Genomic DNA, 18468 nt, shown 5'->3' with positions numbered 1-18468 from the left:
CTAACTTTTACTGTTTATTATATTGACTGTACTTGTATAGCGCTTTTCTAGTCTAGCTGATCACTCAAAGCGCTTCTAACACTACATGCCACATTAATTTAGCACATCTTAGTCTGTGCATAACTACATGCTTCCTACACACACATTCATACTTTGTCTGACAAATCAAAATATTGATCTTTTGATTCGTCTGACAAAGGAGCTGCTGTTCACTTTACCTTAGTCTATTTTAAATGAGATTTGGCCCAAAGAAGACAATGCCATTTCTGGTCCAGGTTCATGTATGACTTATTTTTTTGCTTGATAGAGCTTTAACCTGCATTTGTGGATGGCACAGCAAACTGTGTTCACAGGCAATGACTTATGGAAGTGTTCCTGAACTCATCCAGTGAATTCCATGACACAATTATGTCTGTTTTTAATGCAGTGCTGCCTAAGGCCCCAAAGATTACAAGCATCCAATATAAATTTTTGGCTCTGCCTCTCCATGATGCTCTTTTTTGCTCCCAATTATGTCATCGGCCCGTTGCCAATAAACTAAATCAGTTGCAACATATTCCTGCTGTTCTTTATTTTTTGTTCCAACTTTCCAACAGCCTTTGTTGCCCCATCCCAACTTTTTTATAGACGTGTTACCATCATATTCAAGATGAGCATCCCAACTTTTTGGAGTTGGCGTTGTTGCAGAAATATAGAAAACTTAAGCTAGATAGCAATGCAAATTAACTTTATTGTCCACTATTGGCCAGATTAGTGTTTGATAAAACCTTATTACCAATTAAACATGGCTTATTTTGGTAAATCATGCTTGTTTTCAAAAGTAAGTTCCATTATGATTGTTTAAGTAAATCTGACCAAAGTTACTATGGATCCTAATCCCTTGAGACAAGTCTGGCCCAAGTCTCTCAGCACTGTGCACAACAATAGAAGCATTGATCAAATGTAGGAGTTGAGTCTTTCTTTATTGGCTAAACCCCACCAATCTAAAACGCCCTGCCAATAGTTATCCTTTTTTTTTTTAGTTGTGGAGATTCTACTAATTTTTTTTGTAACATTTAACTATACAAGTTGTTTTTGCACTATGTCCTACCCCATGGCAGTGAATGTTACATTTAGTCTTTACAGATTAGCTTTCTTTGTTACTTGATATGATCATTGCTTCATGTTTTAGGGTGTCAGATCTTCAGCCAGACTTAAACGAATTTGAATTAATTTATTCTGAGTTGCTTTATAACAGGTTTACCCTGGTTCAGCTTGTAAGGCTGATTCAAAAAGGACTTTGCACTGTTACCTTTGCTTTTGAGGAAACAGTTCTGGGGTACAGGAGGGTAGCTGAACAGGCAAACCAGGCTGGCAATTGGAGGTTTGGCAAGATTTTTTTTTAAGAAGGGAATGAAAACAAAGGGAAAAATTGACCACAGATATTCTCAAATTTACTATAAAGAGACTGCAGAGACATTTTAGTATCCAACAAAGAGACATAAAAGTACACAACTGTTCATTTTGACTATGACACATTGAAACTACTAAGAAATTTTATTCTTGAGAAGCTTTTCTGCTCTGGTGAATTTAAAAGGAAGTAGTTGTAATTTTACAAATGTAATGGTAATCTAACCTAATGTTTGAAATAAATTCAATGACAACTTTCAAAGTAAATTTGAAAGCATTTAATAATACAAAGAAATTTCCGGCAAGCTTGAAGCTTGGGTTTCGTTGTATTACGGTAACTGAACAACTCTCAGTTTTGCCGCTTATTAGCGTCATTACGGTAACTATGTTGCGTAGCAAAAATGGCGCTGTCCTGTTCGAGACTGTGCAGCCAGTTGTCTTTGATACGACTCGGTGGTCTCGGTACAAAAAGGATAACACATGGCTTGTACTTTCCCAACGTATCTGGTCAGGCCAGGTATGTTATTAAAGTTGACGTCGTCGCCATTTGTCGCTTTTATAGTTGTATTTGTTTGTAACCTTTGCTAAGCTAGCTGCCTACCTGCATACCTTAATGTTATCTTATAAATATTTATTTAGATAATGTTGATCGCTCTATATTCATAGATTGTGGTATTTAAACTAATAACTTCCACTACTTTAAGGTCAGCATAAGACTCGCCAGTATTCACAAGTATTCAAATCTCCAAAGCGATAAACGTGTTTATCATTAGTTTCCTGACATATTTAACTACTTCTGCATCCCAGGCTTGCCCTGTATAGACACTACACATCTTCCAAAGTTAGACGAGGTCTTGGACGATATGTCGCCTCCAGGCTCCAGTGGGCAAATACTAAATATGAGGGTTTCCTCAAGAGACGATTTCCCCGGTTTTTTCAGCTGTATCACACCTTTGTGGAAGGTAAGCTCACTATTCACTCACCTCTTTATGTCTCAAAAACTCTGCTGAAGGTGTACAAAGAGGATGGTCAGTGTTCAGGAGCTCCAGGTTTTAACACTGCAAACCCAGTGCCCACATTCTCTGATAGAAACCAAGACATTGTGGCATATAAATGCCTTATTCAGGTTTCTGAAGAGTAATGTGGCTGAGATGTCAAGAAGTCAAGACAGAACAGATCTAGATTTTGTAATCACCACGAATTTTCATCTCACACATCTCACAATTGTGTGAGATGACATGGTGTCTTTACAACATTTTGGCTTTTATAAAATGTGTAGGATCGATTGTTTGAAGCCGACTCGTGTGCAGACGTCAGGTCAGTTCTACTTTTGCTTTACTTTCACTTTTAAGTGAAGAGATAAATGACTCCTTGCTGCAAACGGATGTTAAAGTTAAATTTTCTTCCAAAGTTACTACAACTAAGACTGAAAAATAAAGAAGTAACAAATAAATAGAAGGATATTTGTCTTGTGCAAATCTTTGAGAACTCCTACCGTATTTGTGCTTTATGACCCTTTCTTTGCCAGCTTTGTGTATTGAGCTGGAATGGTTGTTTTTGGTACGTGTGTCAGCTTGTTGAACAGGAAATATTACACTGTTAATTCAAAGCATTGTTTCCACCACATGTCATTCTAAATCCACCTATTTGATTGGACCAAGGGGCCACAAATATATATATTTTTACTGATTAATACCATAAAGAAAGCTCTTCTAGTTTCAGTGATTCAATGATTGTGTCTTCGAGTCTTTGTAGGATTCAAGCTGCTGTTCCAAGATGCCAAAGACGTGAGCAGGATAAAAGTAAAAATGATGTCTGATGGAGTAAAGATCCAGGATTTGCCCTACAGGGAGATGGAGAAACTCAGGCAGGTCAGTCTTTTTTCTGAGCGAGCCTCACCACACTTAGGAATGCATCCACATCGCCATATTTGATACGTAATACATGTCCATGGCCATGAGCTTTTTGCAGAGAGAAAAAAATTCCAAAAATCCAAGATTTAGGAGTGGATCTCGTTCACAAGTGGAAGTTGAAAAAAAAAGGAAAGGAGAGATAGATGACTGGATTGGGTCAACGTTAGCATCACCACAGACGCTCTACCATCTGTTGTGGTGAAGAGAGACCTCAGCCGAGGGGCCGAACTGTTCATTTACTAATCGATCTACATTCCAACGGTCACCTGTGGTCATGAGCTTTGAAAAGTAACCAAAAGAATTTCTCCCAAGGGTGCCTGGGCTTACCCAGAGGGATAGGGTGAGGAGCTCAGGCAGTTCGGACCCATTTGATAATTTTACTACGCATCTAAACATTGTTGCAGACCAAGCACATCCCCTTCATAGCAGTGCCACTCCCTGAGCAGGACAGAGTCCCCTGCAGCTCTGCAAAAATGCTTAGTAACAGATCAAGAAACACAATAAAGTCCCTAAGACATTGATCCCTCGAAAAACGATTTTTTTCCAACCAGCTGAGCATATTCAGGATGCCATTGAATGGGCTTATCCAAAGATGCCCCACTCTGCATCGAACAGGACCACATGGATGTGGCACAAGTCATTGTAGCACAGGACACCCAAGACATAATATATCCATACCCATGGGTCTGTTTTTAGCACAGAAGGGGCCTATGCAATATTAGACAGGTGGTTTTAATGTTGTGGCTTATCTATGGTTTCTTGTGAAATGTGACCTTTGTTATCTCATAGAAGTTCTACTTACTTGACATCTGCTTCAGTTTCGCAGACACTTAATCAAGGCCATCCCACTGGTGATGATATCTATCCCTCCCTTTGCCAACTACCTGGTTTTTGTCTTGATGTGAGTTCCTTTCACCTAACCACTCTCTCATTGAGTTGGCCCGCTTTAGTTTCATTCTCGTATAAAGAACCCTGAAAGATTGATAGCAATGCTTCCTCGTGCAGCTGTTCACGCACATTTTACCGTCATTTACCAGTTGTGCTTTTCCATCACCAGGTATTTCTTCCCTCGTCAGCTCCTGGTCCCTCATTTCTGGACTCCCAAGCAGCAAGTCGAGTTTCAGGGAGTGTACCATACCCACAGGGCCCAGCAACACTGGCCAGTCCTCAAAGGGCTCGAGCACACGAGCCACCAGGCCAAAAACGGTCAGCTGCAGGGTCGTCTTAAGGACCTGTGCGCTAAAGTGAGTGAATATATCAGGAAACTGAGAGATTCTTTGCTGCACAGCTCAGTTTTTTTTAACTGTTTGTATTCATGCATGAAACAGGATCAACAAATGATTCTCAGTTAAGTGTTGATATATTGTTTGGACCTTTAGATTAATTTGTGTGTGTGTGTGTTATGTTTTTGGAACTTTGTGAAGCCAGTCTCCAACTGCCCTGTAGAATTAATAACTCCTATCAACTAACAAACTTTATCTTTAGCAAAAAACAAACAAACAAAAAAGAAATTACATACAAGCTTCCAGATGTTAGTTTGAACAACTGGTGTGACTATTAGAGGGAAAATGGGCCACAGTGTACATGTTTTATGGTTCTTAAATGGCACAAAACTTAAACCAAACAGACACAGCTTTTAAATCAACCTGCCTAAAGCTAAAGCCGCCCCCCCTCGCCTTCCCCGCTGTAAAAATAGCTCTGACCTGTTGTGGTATGTTTATGGGCATGTCCTGGAATCTGAATCTTTGGCTCCCGTGGGTGCTAGGGTTGGACTCACTCAACCTGGTGCCCCCCACACAGTCTCTGCCAGGTGCATCTGTGTGCTGTCTTTAGGTACATTCTCTTGCTGGGGGTTGGGGGCTCAGAATTTACAGATACTTCTTTTGATTTGAAGGTTTTACGCATCAGAACATCTGGTCTCACAGTAGAACTGGTCTCACAGTACGGTTACCTAAGACGAACAAGACCACATGACATACTACATCATGTTTTAATGTTTAAAAAATTTTTTATGAAAAACTAAGCTGACAAAAAATGCTGACAGGGACCGGATTTCTTTATTTAATTTTTTTTTTACTATGTCCTGCTATGTAAAACCTTAGAATTGAACTCAGATGTCTGTATATCCAGTGCTCAAGTTAAACTTAGGATGGATTTCTTTGTACTTTCAGGTGCAAAGTGGAGCAAACCCTAAAGTGTCTGAGATCCTTGCTGTTCGCAGCCTGTTTTCTGGGCCCCCCCTGGGTATAAAGAGGATGAGTGTTGATCATATGGTCAGTAAAACTTTCCACTTCTGTTTTTGCACGAACACACACCGAACACACACACTGACTTAAAAGTCAGAGTAAAGCATTAATAAATGTGAATTCTGAATTTGTCACCAGCACAGAAACATGTGTTATTATGCAGTCAGCTAAAAATGAATGATTGTAGCTAAAGTTAACGTGACTCATCAAATCCATTAATCCAACAAACATCAATCAGGTTCTCTGAGCTGGCTGTAGTCTCTCAAACATCTGCAGCTGCACTTCTCACAAAACAAATTCAGTTTTTCTTCTCATTACTTCCTGTCAATCAAAGGAAGAATCCAAAGTTCTGCACATGAAGGGAAGACTCATTTTTGTAATTTTGCTAGTTGTCAGATCCACAACTAGGTGGCATGGTTGGCTTGTTTGAGGCCACTGCTTGGACCAGGCCTATTTAGAACAGCGCAGTGTTGGGGCATGGGGTGACTTTTTCTCGCCCTAAATGCTGACTTTCACTGCATCACATATCCCTGATTTTTGAGAAAATGTTGTAATAGTCCAACACAGTTAGTTTTAATGGATTTTCAGTCTTGTGTTTTAAGTAACTAATGTCTATATCATGTTTCCACTTCTCTGTCCTTGTGGCTAATCAGCGACACGTCAGCCGCCTCCTCTTCCTGACGCCTCATCTGCCCGGTTTCCTGATTGGCCGACGGCTAAACGGACACGCCTTGGAGCTGCTCCAGCTGGACCGGGCCCTCAGCAGACTGGGCGCTCACCAGCTTAATGACTCTGAACTGAGACAGGTCCGTATCTCCTCAGGTCTTTTCATTTTGACTTTTAATATGATGATCAATATAAGTGCATCATATTTTCATCTTTCAGGCCTGTTATGTAAGGGGGATAAATTCTTACAGTCTTGGTATTAACCAGTGTCGTGAGTGGCTGTCCCAGTGGCTTCAGGTGTCCTCCTCCTTGAAAGGTATTTTCTCTTGTATGTTCAGTACGATATGTATATTTCTGTAACTTCAAACACATTTTCCAGTTGGCAGTGACAACTTTAATGTCCATACATACGTGTATTGAATAAACCATATGAACTTGTTTGCAAATGGGTGAATGTTTCATGAATGAGTGAATGGGTGTAAGACGAGACAAGACGAGAAAAGCACTGTATGAATATAGAAAGAGCTTAGCTTAGCTTAGCTTAGCTTAGCTTGATTTATAAATATGCCAGAGGGAGCAACTTAGAAGTAAGTTAGCACAGTTACGTGCAGAGGTGAGTCGCACTCCAACATGTTCACAGGCATTTATTTAGCCCAGTTTTGCTCAGACTAAAACAATAATTAGTTTCTTTTGGTAAACATGCTGTGTGAGCGACAATTTAGTAACCAAAAACCTCCAAAAACCAGAGCATGAATTCACTTTGAGTTGAATAGTTTTATCATTTGTATATAAGATTATTGTAAAATTCTGATCTAAATTAGGTAAGTGGGTGAAAATTGATGAGTGAAATCATCAACTTCAAATGATTTAATTATGTTGATTTCCTTCTTTTTTTTCTTTAAACCATCTCTTGCACCTGCCTGTTAAAGAGTGTATGAACTTGGTGGCTACTGTGCGCAGCTTTGTAGCAGGTGTTTGCTCCAGATGTGGTCGTTCTCATTGAAAACAAATTCACTATCCTCTGAAATGTTGAATGAAATGTTCAGTGTTCTACAAACATCCTCAGCACATTGCACCATTACTTTACCTCATTTTGCTAACATTCAATTCTTTTATGTTTAATTCTTTTTTATAAAACTATTTGCAGACTCGGAGGTGTCGCTGCTGCTGCACTGCATCGTGCTTCTCTCTGCAAACTACCCAAATGCCCCCAGCCGCCATCGACAGGAAGCCTGACGCATGCTATTTTTTTCTGAGGACGATCGCTTTCTGTGCACTGCACAACACAACTTCCTAAGAGTTGTCAACGTATCCTTGACAAAGAGGAAAATGCTATTTAACAACGTTCTAGGCAACATTTTCTGGGTTTGGGAGATAAACCGACAAACACCCGTAGTTAGCTGAACCCACAGATGTGACAAACAGCCCACGCACATGACGTTAAAAAGAATTTCATTTGGAAAAAATATAACAGCCCCAAAGTGTCTTTATTCGAGAGATTATTACTTTTTGTGCAATTTCGTTTCTCAGGAGTGTTTAATTGACAGTGATGCACTTAATAATATTAAGCTGTGATGTTGCTGTACAATGATTACTTGTTGCTGCCTCTTAAGCTTGTTAGCACCTTATGATGCAGGTTTCCTTTGCTTTCATCTAAGCTAACCCAATCATCTCACATCGGCAACAAAGGAAACACATTTTTCTGCTTGATTAAAGTTCTGCAGGAAATCTGTGGAATAGTTCAGATGGACTCCATTCATAAGAATCTAAGATATTTTATGTGGGCATTTAAAACAGATGGACTAGTTCTCACTGTATATTCCTCATGCTGATACCTCACTTTGCGCTCTGCTCTTACTTTTTTTTTTTAACTTTTGAATATTGTTGGTCATATCAAAGTTGTATATACACATAAACGAGGAAAGCTTTCCTCAAAAAAAAAGAAAACTGGTGGATCTCAAACAGCACTAGTTGACATGAAGGCACCATTTTAGTGAAATAAAATTGGGTTAGATATTCAGGCTCCTTTGCATATTGAGAACTTCAACTGTCTGTCAACATTTTCATAAAACCTTCTCCTGTTGCAGTTACAAATTTTTTCAGCAAGATTTGGGATGGCACTTTATTGTTTACTTGCTTGTTTTATTGCTTTAGAAACTTAAAAGGACTAATTTATTCTGGCTAGGGCTATTACACCTCAGCACAAAATGTCATAAATGCCTTTCGCCTACTTCTGGGTCACGATACAGAGAGGAACTACACATCTCTTGTGCTGGTAACCGGTGTTGTAAAGCGTAGAATCAGACGTGTCATTTGCTTCCTGTGCCTTTCGCAAGTATTGGCACAATACATCTGCAAAAGTTATGTTGACTTTATTCATCCTTTTGTAATAATATCTTATTTGCCCAAGCTTTGAATGTTGTGTTTTTGTGCCAATGTTATACACAATGTCATGGAACTACGTCTGAAATAAATACCCTCCTGCTCCGGGATATTTTGTGTTCTTGTCTTTAAAGAAAACTCGGGTGTAATTTAAAGAGTCTTTAATAAAAATGGAAACTGGAAACCAGCAAAACATTAAAACTCAACCCAAAAATACATTCAAAATCTCAAAAGGCAAAAGCAAAGTAAGAGATTTTAGACTTCCTTTTAAAAAACAACAACACTAATGTTACAATGAACGTGAACCTTTTCTAACATGTTCCTATTGGTAAAAGGAAAAAATATATAGCTCTATGCATAATATGGAAAGCACAAGATAAACATGATAAAGGTTTCCAAATTAAGATCTCAATAAGTGTGACCTGGCCAGCTAATGCCTATTCAGGTGTGAATCACATGACTTCGTAGCCACTGCGGATGCCTCTCATCAGCAAGCAGGCGAACACGATGCCCATTATCTGAAAAAAAACGAGAGAGAGTGCAGAATGCAAGTATTAGCCTTACGATCTGCATTGAGCCTTTCATACACTGTCCACGTTAAAGCCGGATGCTTAATGGCATACGTGTAATGAGTTCTGTTTGCTGATCATTTTTTCCCAGGGCAGAAGAATGAGAAAAGCACCAGACAGCAGTAAAATACAACAGATTCAATTTTAAGACGTTCAACACAACAGAAAAACACCAGCTCCATAAGGTCTGCTTTCAGGGGGGCCACATTCGACATGCTTTTGTTTTCTGCTGTTACATACCTGCAGGAAAGCAATAACAAGCGCTGCAACTATCACCCACTGGATGTTTTTCTTGAGGAAAGTCTCTATGGTGTCGTGACAACCCTGAAACAAACAAACAGAAAATGTAGAATTCACCTGCAACCCGATTTGACTGACATGTTATGTGTGACACTGGTTATTGACAGCTCTGGCCCCCTACTGAAATGTGCATGTTCCTGCTATAGTTTCTGCATGGAGGACCACATCCAGGCACTTTTAAAGCACAGGTGAAGCCCAAAGTGCCGGACAGATTAAAGTATTGATGTTAGAGAAAAAAAAAACCTGACCACAATTTGCAAAACAGCAAAGAAAGGTTGAAAAGTATATCAAAACATTATAGCAACGAGTATTGAATGGGATCAGATTTTATAGTAAGAGCACACTGTCACAACTAAATCCTGGGTACTGACACATGGCTTCACTCGTTCATACCACGAGGTCCTATAGATTCTAATGCCGTCTCATTTATCTTATACGAACATGCTTAAGAGCTTAACCAGTTACACATAATTTTACATTCTTATCATTAGATCCTAATCATTGAACCCACATCTAAAAGGAAGTATGGGTAAGTTTCAGCGCTCAATGATGATGGCAGATAAAGCATGATTATCAAAAAGGAAATGTTTCCTGTTTTATTCTGTATTTTTGAACAGTTTGGGGGTGGTTATAGAGCGGGGAAAGGGTTTGTTCAGACCCACCAACCCGTTGGACCTCACATGCACCTCTGCGAGTGCTCGCACAATGACAATGTGTTTAAGTGTGTGTCAACTTGTTGCAGAGCAACACTGTTATCTGATTGGAGTCCTGTTTCTGTCTAAATATTTACATTCCATCTATGTGGAATGTAGCTCCTGTCTGATGTCAGTTGAACTTTAAGCTCCAAAGAACCTTTCCTGTGACAATTTGTAATTTTGCCCGATGTTTAGAGTCTGTAAACCATCCACTCCAGAAATGTTATTAATTATCTCTTTAATTCACATGAAATGACTTTGTAAGCATCAGCGAATGGGGGTTTTACCTTCTGGTACACTTTGTTGGCATCCAACATGGCCCCCTTTCCACAGCTTTTAGTGACATTGATGCAGCATGAATCAGGCACCGTGTTTCCATCGCTGCTGAAGTCCCTCCAGTCAGCAGAGCTGTTCACCCCACAGCACTTCCACTGTAAATGAATCAGTTGCAAAACCTTTATTATGGCAGTGCCAGCTGTAAAGTTTGGCACATACAGTAAAAGGATGTAACTTGGGTCAACAGATGGAGCAAAGAATAATAACGTCACGGTTGTAAAGGACCAACCAACAGGATGCAGCAGTGTTAGGAGAAGGCGTTGTCAGACTGAGCAAACAGTGAGGAAGATGGTTTACACAGAACTCACATCCTCCTGCACTTTATCCACAGAGGCTTTGAATTCTTTTGTTCCATTTTTGTAACTGCCAATCATGTCAGTGAGACTGTCCTGGACAATAGTTGAGAGCTACATGGGAGACACAACACACAGGCAAAAGTTAAAAACACCCCTTCTGCATTACCTTTACTAACGGCGAAGTTCTACACTCACTTTGTTTCTGAAGACGTATCCAGCGATTGCGGCGCCGATCTCAGCAAGGATGATCAGGGAGAGAAGGACGGCGAACTGGAGCGAGGAGGAAACACGTTTAAGAGACCTGATGCACAGCATAAGTGTAACTGTAAGCTACCTATATTTCAATATCAATCTCCTTTACACCAGATAAATTTGGGGTATTTTGTGGTTTAATGGATAGCGTGTTGGATGGGTTACCGTGGTGACCATGCAGTAGTTTTCTTTCCAGGCTCCACAGCAGCCGAAGAAGGCAATGAAGAAAATCAAGACACCGACTCCGATGAGGACAATGGGCGCTCCTGAGGCTGAGGCGTCGTGGATCATGAAGGTGCTATGAAGAGACACCTGAACCATGATTCCCACGACAATCAATGCGAGGCCACATAACTGCAAGGAAAAGGAAATGAGTTGTTCAGTTTTCATGGAATGATTCCTGCAGCGTTCGTTTCACAAACCTATTTTATAGGGACCATTAATGTTCATATAGTTGTTGAGACATGACAGGCAATGTTGGAAACTTCTAAAGAAAAATTCAGGCAAACGGTCAGATTAAGGCAGGATTAAATCTAAAACAGCATTTACTTTTCTTTTAAATGAATATCTCGCTTAAACCAATGAGCAAACATCACTCCTTGAGAGACAGAAGTTGCACCATTCTTCACTTCCTGATCCTGAATGAAGCGAGCGGTCAGGCGTCAGAAGTCAGAAATTGTGACATTCACTCTGGGTGGGGTGACAAGAATGGCTCACAAGATCCTTTACAAACATTCGTGTGAGTGAACTGTTTGACCACGATCAGCTGCTAAGCAAACACCGGAGAGCAACATACTTTTAACCGTGTTTTACCAGAGAGGCGAGCACAGCCCTGTGAAACAAACAGATGTGGTGTGATTCAGTCTGAGGTCAGAGGAGACCATAAACACCTGAGTACAGGCAGAAGTAATATGCTGCTGCTCTATCAGACAGTTAACTCGTTTAGCTTTTAAACAAGAAAAACTTCTGGTTCTGGGTGTGAAGATGTTCTGCATGTTTTTTCTTAGGTCGAAGAAAACGAGGTATTGATGGTTTGATTGTTTTCTGGCGGCATTAATAAGATTAATGAAAACATTCTTATTTCAGATGGGGCAGTAAAAAGTTACTGCTACCATTAGTTGCAACGCTTTCGACCACATGAGCAGTGAAAAAAGCTCATTGTTTCCAGACCACGCGGTGCAGTGAGCTGTATCGTGAACAATCTTTCCGCATCACTGTAACGTTGTCCCTCATCAAAAAATTCCAGTAGTATGAAGAGTGTTAAAATAAACACGTCTCTGGTGATAACACTGCAAGTCAGGAAGTATTGGAAATCTCGTGTCATCTTGTGAAAATACAGTTACTTAAAAGTTTGTATTCGTCACTAAAGTGTAACAAGGAGGAAAATTTACTTTAATTTTAATTTGTTAAAGCAACAGTGGCAAACATTTGCTGGACTGAGGTCCTCTAAAGTTAAATCTGATGACTTTTTATGGTTATCTCATCGTCATGATTATGTCTCTTGGGACAACAAAGAGTATTTTTGAGCTTCTGGTGCAGCCAGCAGATATTCAGGTAACAGATATACAGGGTCATGGCCTCTTCTTCCGTGTGCCTGTCATTTCTTTGTCATTTACAAGACTAAGAAAAAGCTTAATCATCATCAGATGACAGCAGGATTTTTCAAGCTTATATCTCAGCAAATGTGTTCTGCCTTTCTTCCTCGTCTCATGACTGCTCAGATGGAGTTACTCAGAATCAACATTACTCACGACTAAAAACTCAAACCTTAAAGCTTATGATAAAAACTTCAAGTTCAATCCAAACATGTTCTACACCAAATATCTGCTTTGAAAGATTATACTGTATACAACACAAGATTTAGACTTTTGTGGGCTTATTTTACTGTTCAGTGTTTTAGGCTGTAAAAAGCAATCTGAGCAATCAAATGTAGTTTTGGTTCTAGTAAAAAAAAAGCCAAGTTATTACTTTTACACTCATAGAATACTTCAAAAACAAGCAATGCTATGAGACCATACAGAAACTTGAGATTAATCAACTGAACATTTCAGCTCTTCGGATGAATAATTAAAAATCGTGGTCACAACCTTATACTACTTGAAAGTTATTGATTAAACTATTGATCTCTCTTGACGTAGATGTGACTGCAAAAACAAATAGATCCACACGAGAGGAGGAACTGACCACATTGAAGACATACAATCCATTCACTCCAACTCTACTGTGGACGGTCAGTGACAAGTCACTTGCTGCTCTTTCTTTGCATATTTACTGACTTAATTCCCTCATGCATACCCATGTAACCTTGCTGTTAGACATACCTAAAATCAGATGCATCTTTTTATGTTAACCATACTGAACCCTGCAGCCGAAAATCGTTTCCTTGCTAGCAACTCCAATGTAAATATTTGAGCCCAGGTCAAGCAGGTGACTAATTGTCGATATTGGAAAACATAAAGGAGTGAACAGGTAAACTGAGCCAGGACAGTCCCCTGTATCCCAAGTCAAGTCAATCTATCTTTCATACAAGAGCCCTACAAATGATTATCACATATTCATTATTATTATTACAGCCCAGCCCTGTTAATGAATGCAATGCAACTTCTAAATGTCAGAGAAGCTTATCAGTTTAAATTTGCTGCTCACTACTGAGTAACTAACATATTAGTCAAAATTCTATGAAATGGCAAAGAGGGTGAATTAAGGCACAGTATTTAGTCAGGCTACAGTTCCATTTTCACCTTTAGTTGGACATTTATTTCCTGGTGAGACCAAGTAGGGCTGAAATGTTAGCTGGTTTATCTTTGAGTAAAGAAATCCAAACAATGAACTTCTGCCAATGTGAGCACAGGCGGGTTGTGTTTGTGTTGAGTCTAACTAACTACTTAAAAAAAAAAAAAATCTTCAAACTGTTAGCAGGACCAAACAGGGCAACGCTGCGTAGAGTAGGAAATTCCATCGCACATTTCTTACTGCTTTTGGACATTTTCTACACCGCACAACAAACTTGTTTAGGAACGCACGGCACGCTTTAACAACCTGTTTATTCACCATCCTCCACTCATGAGTGCCTGACAAGAGGAACTTCTGCACGGGAGAACAGATCTGCTGCATTAACAACTTGTTGTTGAATTTGATAAATGCTTTATAGTTACTGTAAACTACTTTCATTCCTTTTCTGGCCCCTAAAGCAGTGGATTCTGCTGTACACACCAAGTGAATAACAATCCAAAATATGTCTTCCTCAGAGAGGGCAGAATCCCTGACAAATGTCTTCGTACACCTGCACTAAAAGCTAAACTGGAACAGTAAGAATGAATTGTTACCAACACAGCTTTGTAATTATTTACTTCCTCATGCCCCATGTGAAATGACTGTTTTATTGCTTCTCAGCACCGCTGCTTAAAGCTATTAAAGCTCTGTCCGTGAAGGAGGAAAAAATGAATGCACCTTGATCTGGATGAATCACATGATTGTGTTACATTTTGAAATCTGGTCACAGGATTCACATTCCAACATTACCACCTCTCAAAACTATAAAGAGACTGCAAAGGAGCAACATACTCAGGCCAGGATTTCCTTAATGTGATGGTCTACAAACACTCCTCGAGGATTCAGGAAGTATAAATCGAGAGGGTTGTTCAGGGGAAACGTGACAGCGTGTTCATCAGCTGATTTTTCAAACGATTACAAAGCCAATGACAACCTGAAAGTGGCGGAACAAAGTCGGTTTAACGCTCTAAGTCACAGGGCTGGCAGAGCGAAAGCATTTCTGAGGACATTTCAGGCTCCAAGAAAGATAAGATGACACATCCTGATAAGGAAAATCCCACCTGGCATGATGACCTTTGTTTACTTTGTTTTGCTCCCCTTTCTGCTTTAATTCTGGCCGTGAATCTCTCCACCTCACCATGAGACAGTTTAGGTGCTTTCCACTTTCACTTCGATTACTTTTTTATGACAAACATTTGGACTGGCTGCTACTTACCCAAAAAATTAAGTTGAAAAAGAAAAGTAGAAACTTGACACATTTCATTCCTCCTTCGACACCCATGGTTGAAGATCTGGGATCTGAAAAAACAAACAAAAAAAACCCAGATGGAAGTAAATAAGGCTGAATTATGAGTCCATTACATCAGCTGTAATGTGAGAAGGAGCAGAGTGGAAGATCTGACTCATTTTCAGGAGGAAGCTGCGTGACACAAGCTTAAAGTTGCAAACCGTCTTCTGACAACTTTTTAATCTACACTACGTACACACACACAGACACATCTGAAAAAGATGGGAGGACAAAATAAAAGACAGCCACTGAAAGAAATAAAGGCTGAAAGTGAAATTTATTCTAGTTCTGCCGTTTGCACATGAAACCGATGAAAAACCTAAATATAGGTTAGAAGCCCCCCGAAATGGGAAGGGCTGCACTTAAAATTCATCGAGACGAACAGGTTAAAGTGTAAAAATAAGGAACGGGACATAATTACTCATAATAAAAGCAATACAAGTTCCTATTCTGAGAAGCCAAAAAAAAAAAGAAAAAGAAAGAAAGAAAGGCCGTCCACCTTTGTTCCGGACCGTTAATCACCGCTGACAACAATACCAGCTTTGTCATAGGCCAAATTACATCAACTTGATCAAATTAATGAATGTGTTAGTCTTCCAAGTGAGTTAGACCTAAATAAACACAAACAGCTAAGCAATTGTCCCACATGAGATTTAATTTGTGACAATGAAAAACTACATCGGACCCGTTAAATGCTCTGTTCCGAAAAACAGCACAAGTGAAACATACGGAAAGGTTTGCATTATGAAAAGTCGTTTTTAACTTCTTTCGTACCTACCTTTTACCGAAAAAAAGTATTTAAAGTCCTGGAATAGGCGAAAACAACAGTGTGTCGAAGTTTTAAAAGTTGTGGCGTTGATACTTCCACTACCCTGTGCTGCTCTGCTCCACGCACTGCTCGACTTCTCTTTATGTGAGCGTTACGCTGCCTTCAGGGTACCTCGTTAAACACATAACTATAGATTTGTGTATTTTCGTAACAGCACGATTAGTTATTGGTTTAGTTGTCTTAAGTGGTTGGAAGAATGACTTGTTTACTTTATGGTCAGAGTGGAATTAGTTTAAGCAAAAGGAAAACTAACACTGACAGGAAAAGAGTGAGAGAACTCTAGTTTCTGTATACTAATTTTTCCATTTTTTTTAGTTTTCCAAATTTCGGATTAACCCAAAAATCTACCACGCAGGAATGATTTCTAAAAATAAGTTAAAGATATTTGTAAAACTTTTCAAGCTCCATAAACAAGGTTTTATTTTTCAGACTACAACAAAGTTAATTTTTTTAATTTTTCCCAATACAATTCTGAATCATTCATAACAACTTAATCATTTAATGAGCAATTGAAGAATTTAATTCTATTAATCATTCATAATTTCATTAATAATAACTTTATGTGGGAAATTCCCCAGAGCCATAAATGTTTTTGAATGTAAACAAACAACTGTATTAATGCTTGATTAATACTTATACGCTTTATGGCTATGATAAGAAATATTGGGACTTTGTCTCTGTTTGATGATATTTATATATCTAAATACATAATAGATTTTTATTTTTAAACACTATAAGAGCTGTTAGTTGGAACTTATAAAACCTCCATAAAGAGTGTCTTAGTAAATGGTAGCTGTCGCTGGTAAAATCACAAAGTTGCGGAGGAAAGCTGTGTCAGAATGTACAGTCATTTTAAGATCTGCATTATCTTTTTATATATTGTGATCACAATGTACATATATACAAACAGAGATATAGTAGCTAAAACAACCCACTTTTATCTGACATCTGTTGTCTTGGTGTTTACTGCATGCGCTTTATTGTTTAGTCTCATGTGTCCACATATTCAAAGTACTCACTTAATTTCATCTCTTAAAAAAACATATTGTTATTATTGCTGTTATTATTATTACTACTAATAGTAGCAGTAGTACTTGTATTGATTATATTACATGTGTATGTACGTAAACATGGGATAGGAAACATGTCAAAAGATTGTCTGTACAAAAAACCCTTCTCAGATGTTCCCTCTTTTACACATTGAGTAACATCCTGAGAGTGCCGAATAACTGCCTCCTTGTGTAATCAATTTAAAAGAATACAGATGACACAGTGGTCACTCAACCTTTCCGCTGTTATAAATGGACTTTCAGAGTTTAATTGTGATTATGAATAAGTAAAGTGATTTTTCTAAAGATGACAAGGTGTGGGTGAAGATAAGGAGAAACAAGCATGTCATTATGGTCACGTACCAAACATCATAAGGCATCATGAATGCTGTGAAAGAAACAATCATTGAAAGTTTATATTTTCATGGCATGAACTGTTTACATAAGTTAAACTTAATGTTCTTTCAGATGTGTTTTCTGTTTGCAATATTTTCCATTTAATTGTTGAGGTCATGCGCTGTAGTGTCATCATAGATCTCTGACTCACACTGCGTGACTCCCCTAAAACTACCACAGGAGTGGACCAAATCACCTCCGCTAGCCTCATGGTGTGCTTTCTGTATTACAAACATATAAAAAACGGACACATGACTGAGCCACATGCCTAAGCATTTAATTCCATTACATATCAATAATATCAACTACACTGTATGTAGCAGAGCTATTCGGTTTACCCCACACTGCTTTTGCTTTAGAGCTCCTTTGACTGCATTAGCAGACCACTTGAAAACTATTACCCTTTGTATATAAGCTGCTGGACCAAAGCAATACCACAGCTGAAGTGTATCGTCATGTGGCTCAGCCATTTGGCCAAAGCCAGTGCTATATAGCACGTAGACCAAGAGGTCAGGGTAGTAACTCAGCATGTAACACGATTCAGCAGCTGCTAACTGCTCTGCTTATGCACAGAGAACCTACACACTCAGAAGTGACTGTGTCACCATGCTGCTGTTATCTGTTGTTGTGGTGCCATTTTAGTTTAGCATATCTACACGTTAACACATACACATAAATATACTTCTTAACATATATATATATATATATATATATATATATATATATATATATATATATATATATATATATATATATATATATATATATATATATATATGTATATATATATAATATATATATATATATATCATAGACAGATAGATAAACAAACAGATGAGAAGATAAGCCTCTGCACGACAAATATATCACTGACATATTGAAGAAGTGGCTGATATTGAGAAGTAATTTCTGTAGCTGTGGCTTCTATGGCAGTCCAGCACATAGTGGCAGGGTGTAAGATGCAGGCAAGTACGGGCAAACATGGTGCGACATAGCTTTAGTGACATCCTTTTTAATTGCAGACAGTTGTACTTGCACGAAATACATGAGCGTCATCAGTCCACAGGAGGGTGCCAAGTGTCTCCCACTA

General features: G+C 38.9%; 2 protein-coding genes across 5 annotated transcripts; one reads left to right on the top strand and one right to left on the bottom strand.

Moving 5' to 3' along the window:
• The first annotated feature begins 1772 nt into the window (after positions 1–1772).
• On the top strand, positions 1773–8706 carry letmd1 (LETM1 domain containing 1). 4 transcript variants are annotated; one of them, XM_072366477.1, is made up of 9 exons: positions 1773–1906; positions 2212–2351; positions 3145–3260; positions 4121–4203; positions 4360–4546; positions 5474–5575; positions 6202–6354; positions 6434–6530; positions 7362–8706. In XM_072366477.1, the coding sequence occupies exons 1-9, from the start codon at positions 1791–1793 to the stop codon at positions 7448–7450; spliced, it is 1083 nt and encodes a 360-aa protein (XP_072222578.1). In that variant the 5' UTR covers positions 1773–1790; the 3' UTR covers positions 7451–8706. The 4 variants fall into 4 exon arrangements, with proteins under 4 accessions (XP_072222578.1, XP_072222577.1, XP_072222576.1 ...); XM_072366476.1 differs by having other exon boundaries at positions 3136–3260; XM_072366475.1 differs by having other exon boundaries at positions 2197–2351.
• A 36-nt stretch (positions 8707–8742) lies between these two features.
• cd63 (CD63 molecule) lies at positions 8743–15987 on the bottom strand. The gene is made up of 8 exons (XM_072366478.1): positions 15883–15987; positions 15033–15115; positions 11210–11398; positions 10988–11062; positions 10805–10903; positions 10448–10591; positions 9406–9489; positions 8743–9114 (listed from the first exon to the last, which is right to left on the bottom strand). Exons 2-8 carry the CDS (start codon positions 15096–15098, stop codon positions 9049–9051), a joined length of 723 nt encoding a protein of 240 aa, XP_072222579.1. The 5' UTR covers positions 15099–15115; positions 15883–15987; the 3' UTR covers positions 8743–9048.
• Positions 15988–18468: the final 2481 nt, after the last annotated feature.

This window comes from Leuresthes tenuis, unplaced genomic scaffold (genome assembly GCF_036924035.1).
Source record: "Leuresthes tenuis unplaced genomic scaffold, fLeuTen1.0.hap1 SCAF_16, whole genome shotgun sequence".
Taxonomy (NCBI): domain Eukaryota; kingdom Metazoa; phylum Chordata; class Actinopteri; order Atheriniformes; family Atherinopsidae; genus Leuresthes; species Leuresthes tenuis.
The sequence above is the reverse complement of the archived record's forward strand: the minus strand, read 5'-3'. Positions and strand labels throughout refer to the sequence as shown.

What these genes read in the sequence shown, in the direction of transcription:
- cd63 (XM_072366478.1), bottom strand. Translation starts at nt 15,098, where the DNA reads ATGGGTGTCGAAGGAGGAATGAAATGTGTCAAGTTTCTACTTTTCTTT. An exon ending in TTTTCAACTTAATTTTTTGG is followed by an intron (nt 11,399 to 15,032) that starts GTAAGTAGCAGC and finishes TTTTCCTTGCAG; the next exon opens with TTATGTGGCCTCGCATTGAT. An exon ending in TGGATAAAGTGCAGGAGGAT is followed by an intron (nt 10,592 to 10,804) that starts GTGAGTTCTGTG and finishes ATTCATTTACAG; the next exon opens with TGGAAGTGCTGTGGGGTGAA.
- letmd1 (XM_072366474.1), top strand. Translation starts at nt 1,791, where the DNA reads ATGGCGCTGTCCTGTTCGAGACTGTGCAGCCAGTTGTCTTTGATACGA. An exon ending in GTATCACACCTTTGTGGAAG is followed by an intron (nt 2,352 to 3,135) that starts GTAAGCTCACTA and finishes TGTGTCTTCGAG; the next exon opens with TCTTTGTAGGATTCAAGCTG. An exon ending in GGTGTCCTCCTCCTTGAAAG is followed by an intron (nt 6,531 to 7,361) that starts GTATTTTCTCTT and finishes AACTATTTGCAG; the next exon opens with ACTCGGAGGTGTCGCTGCTG.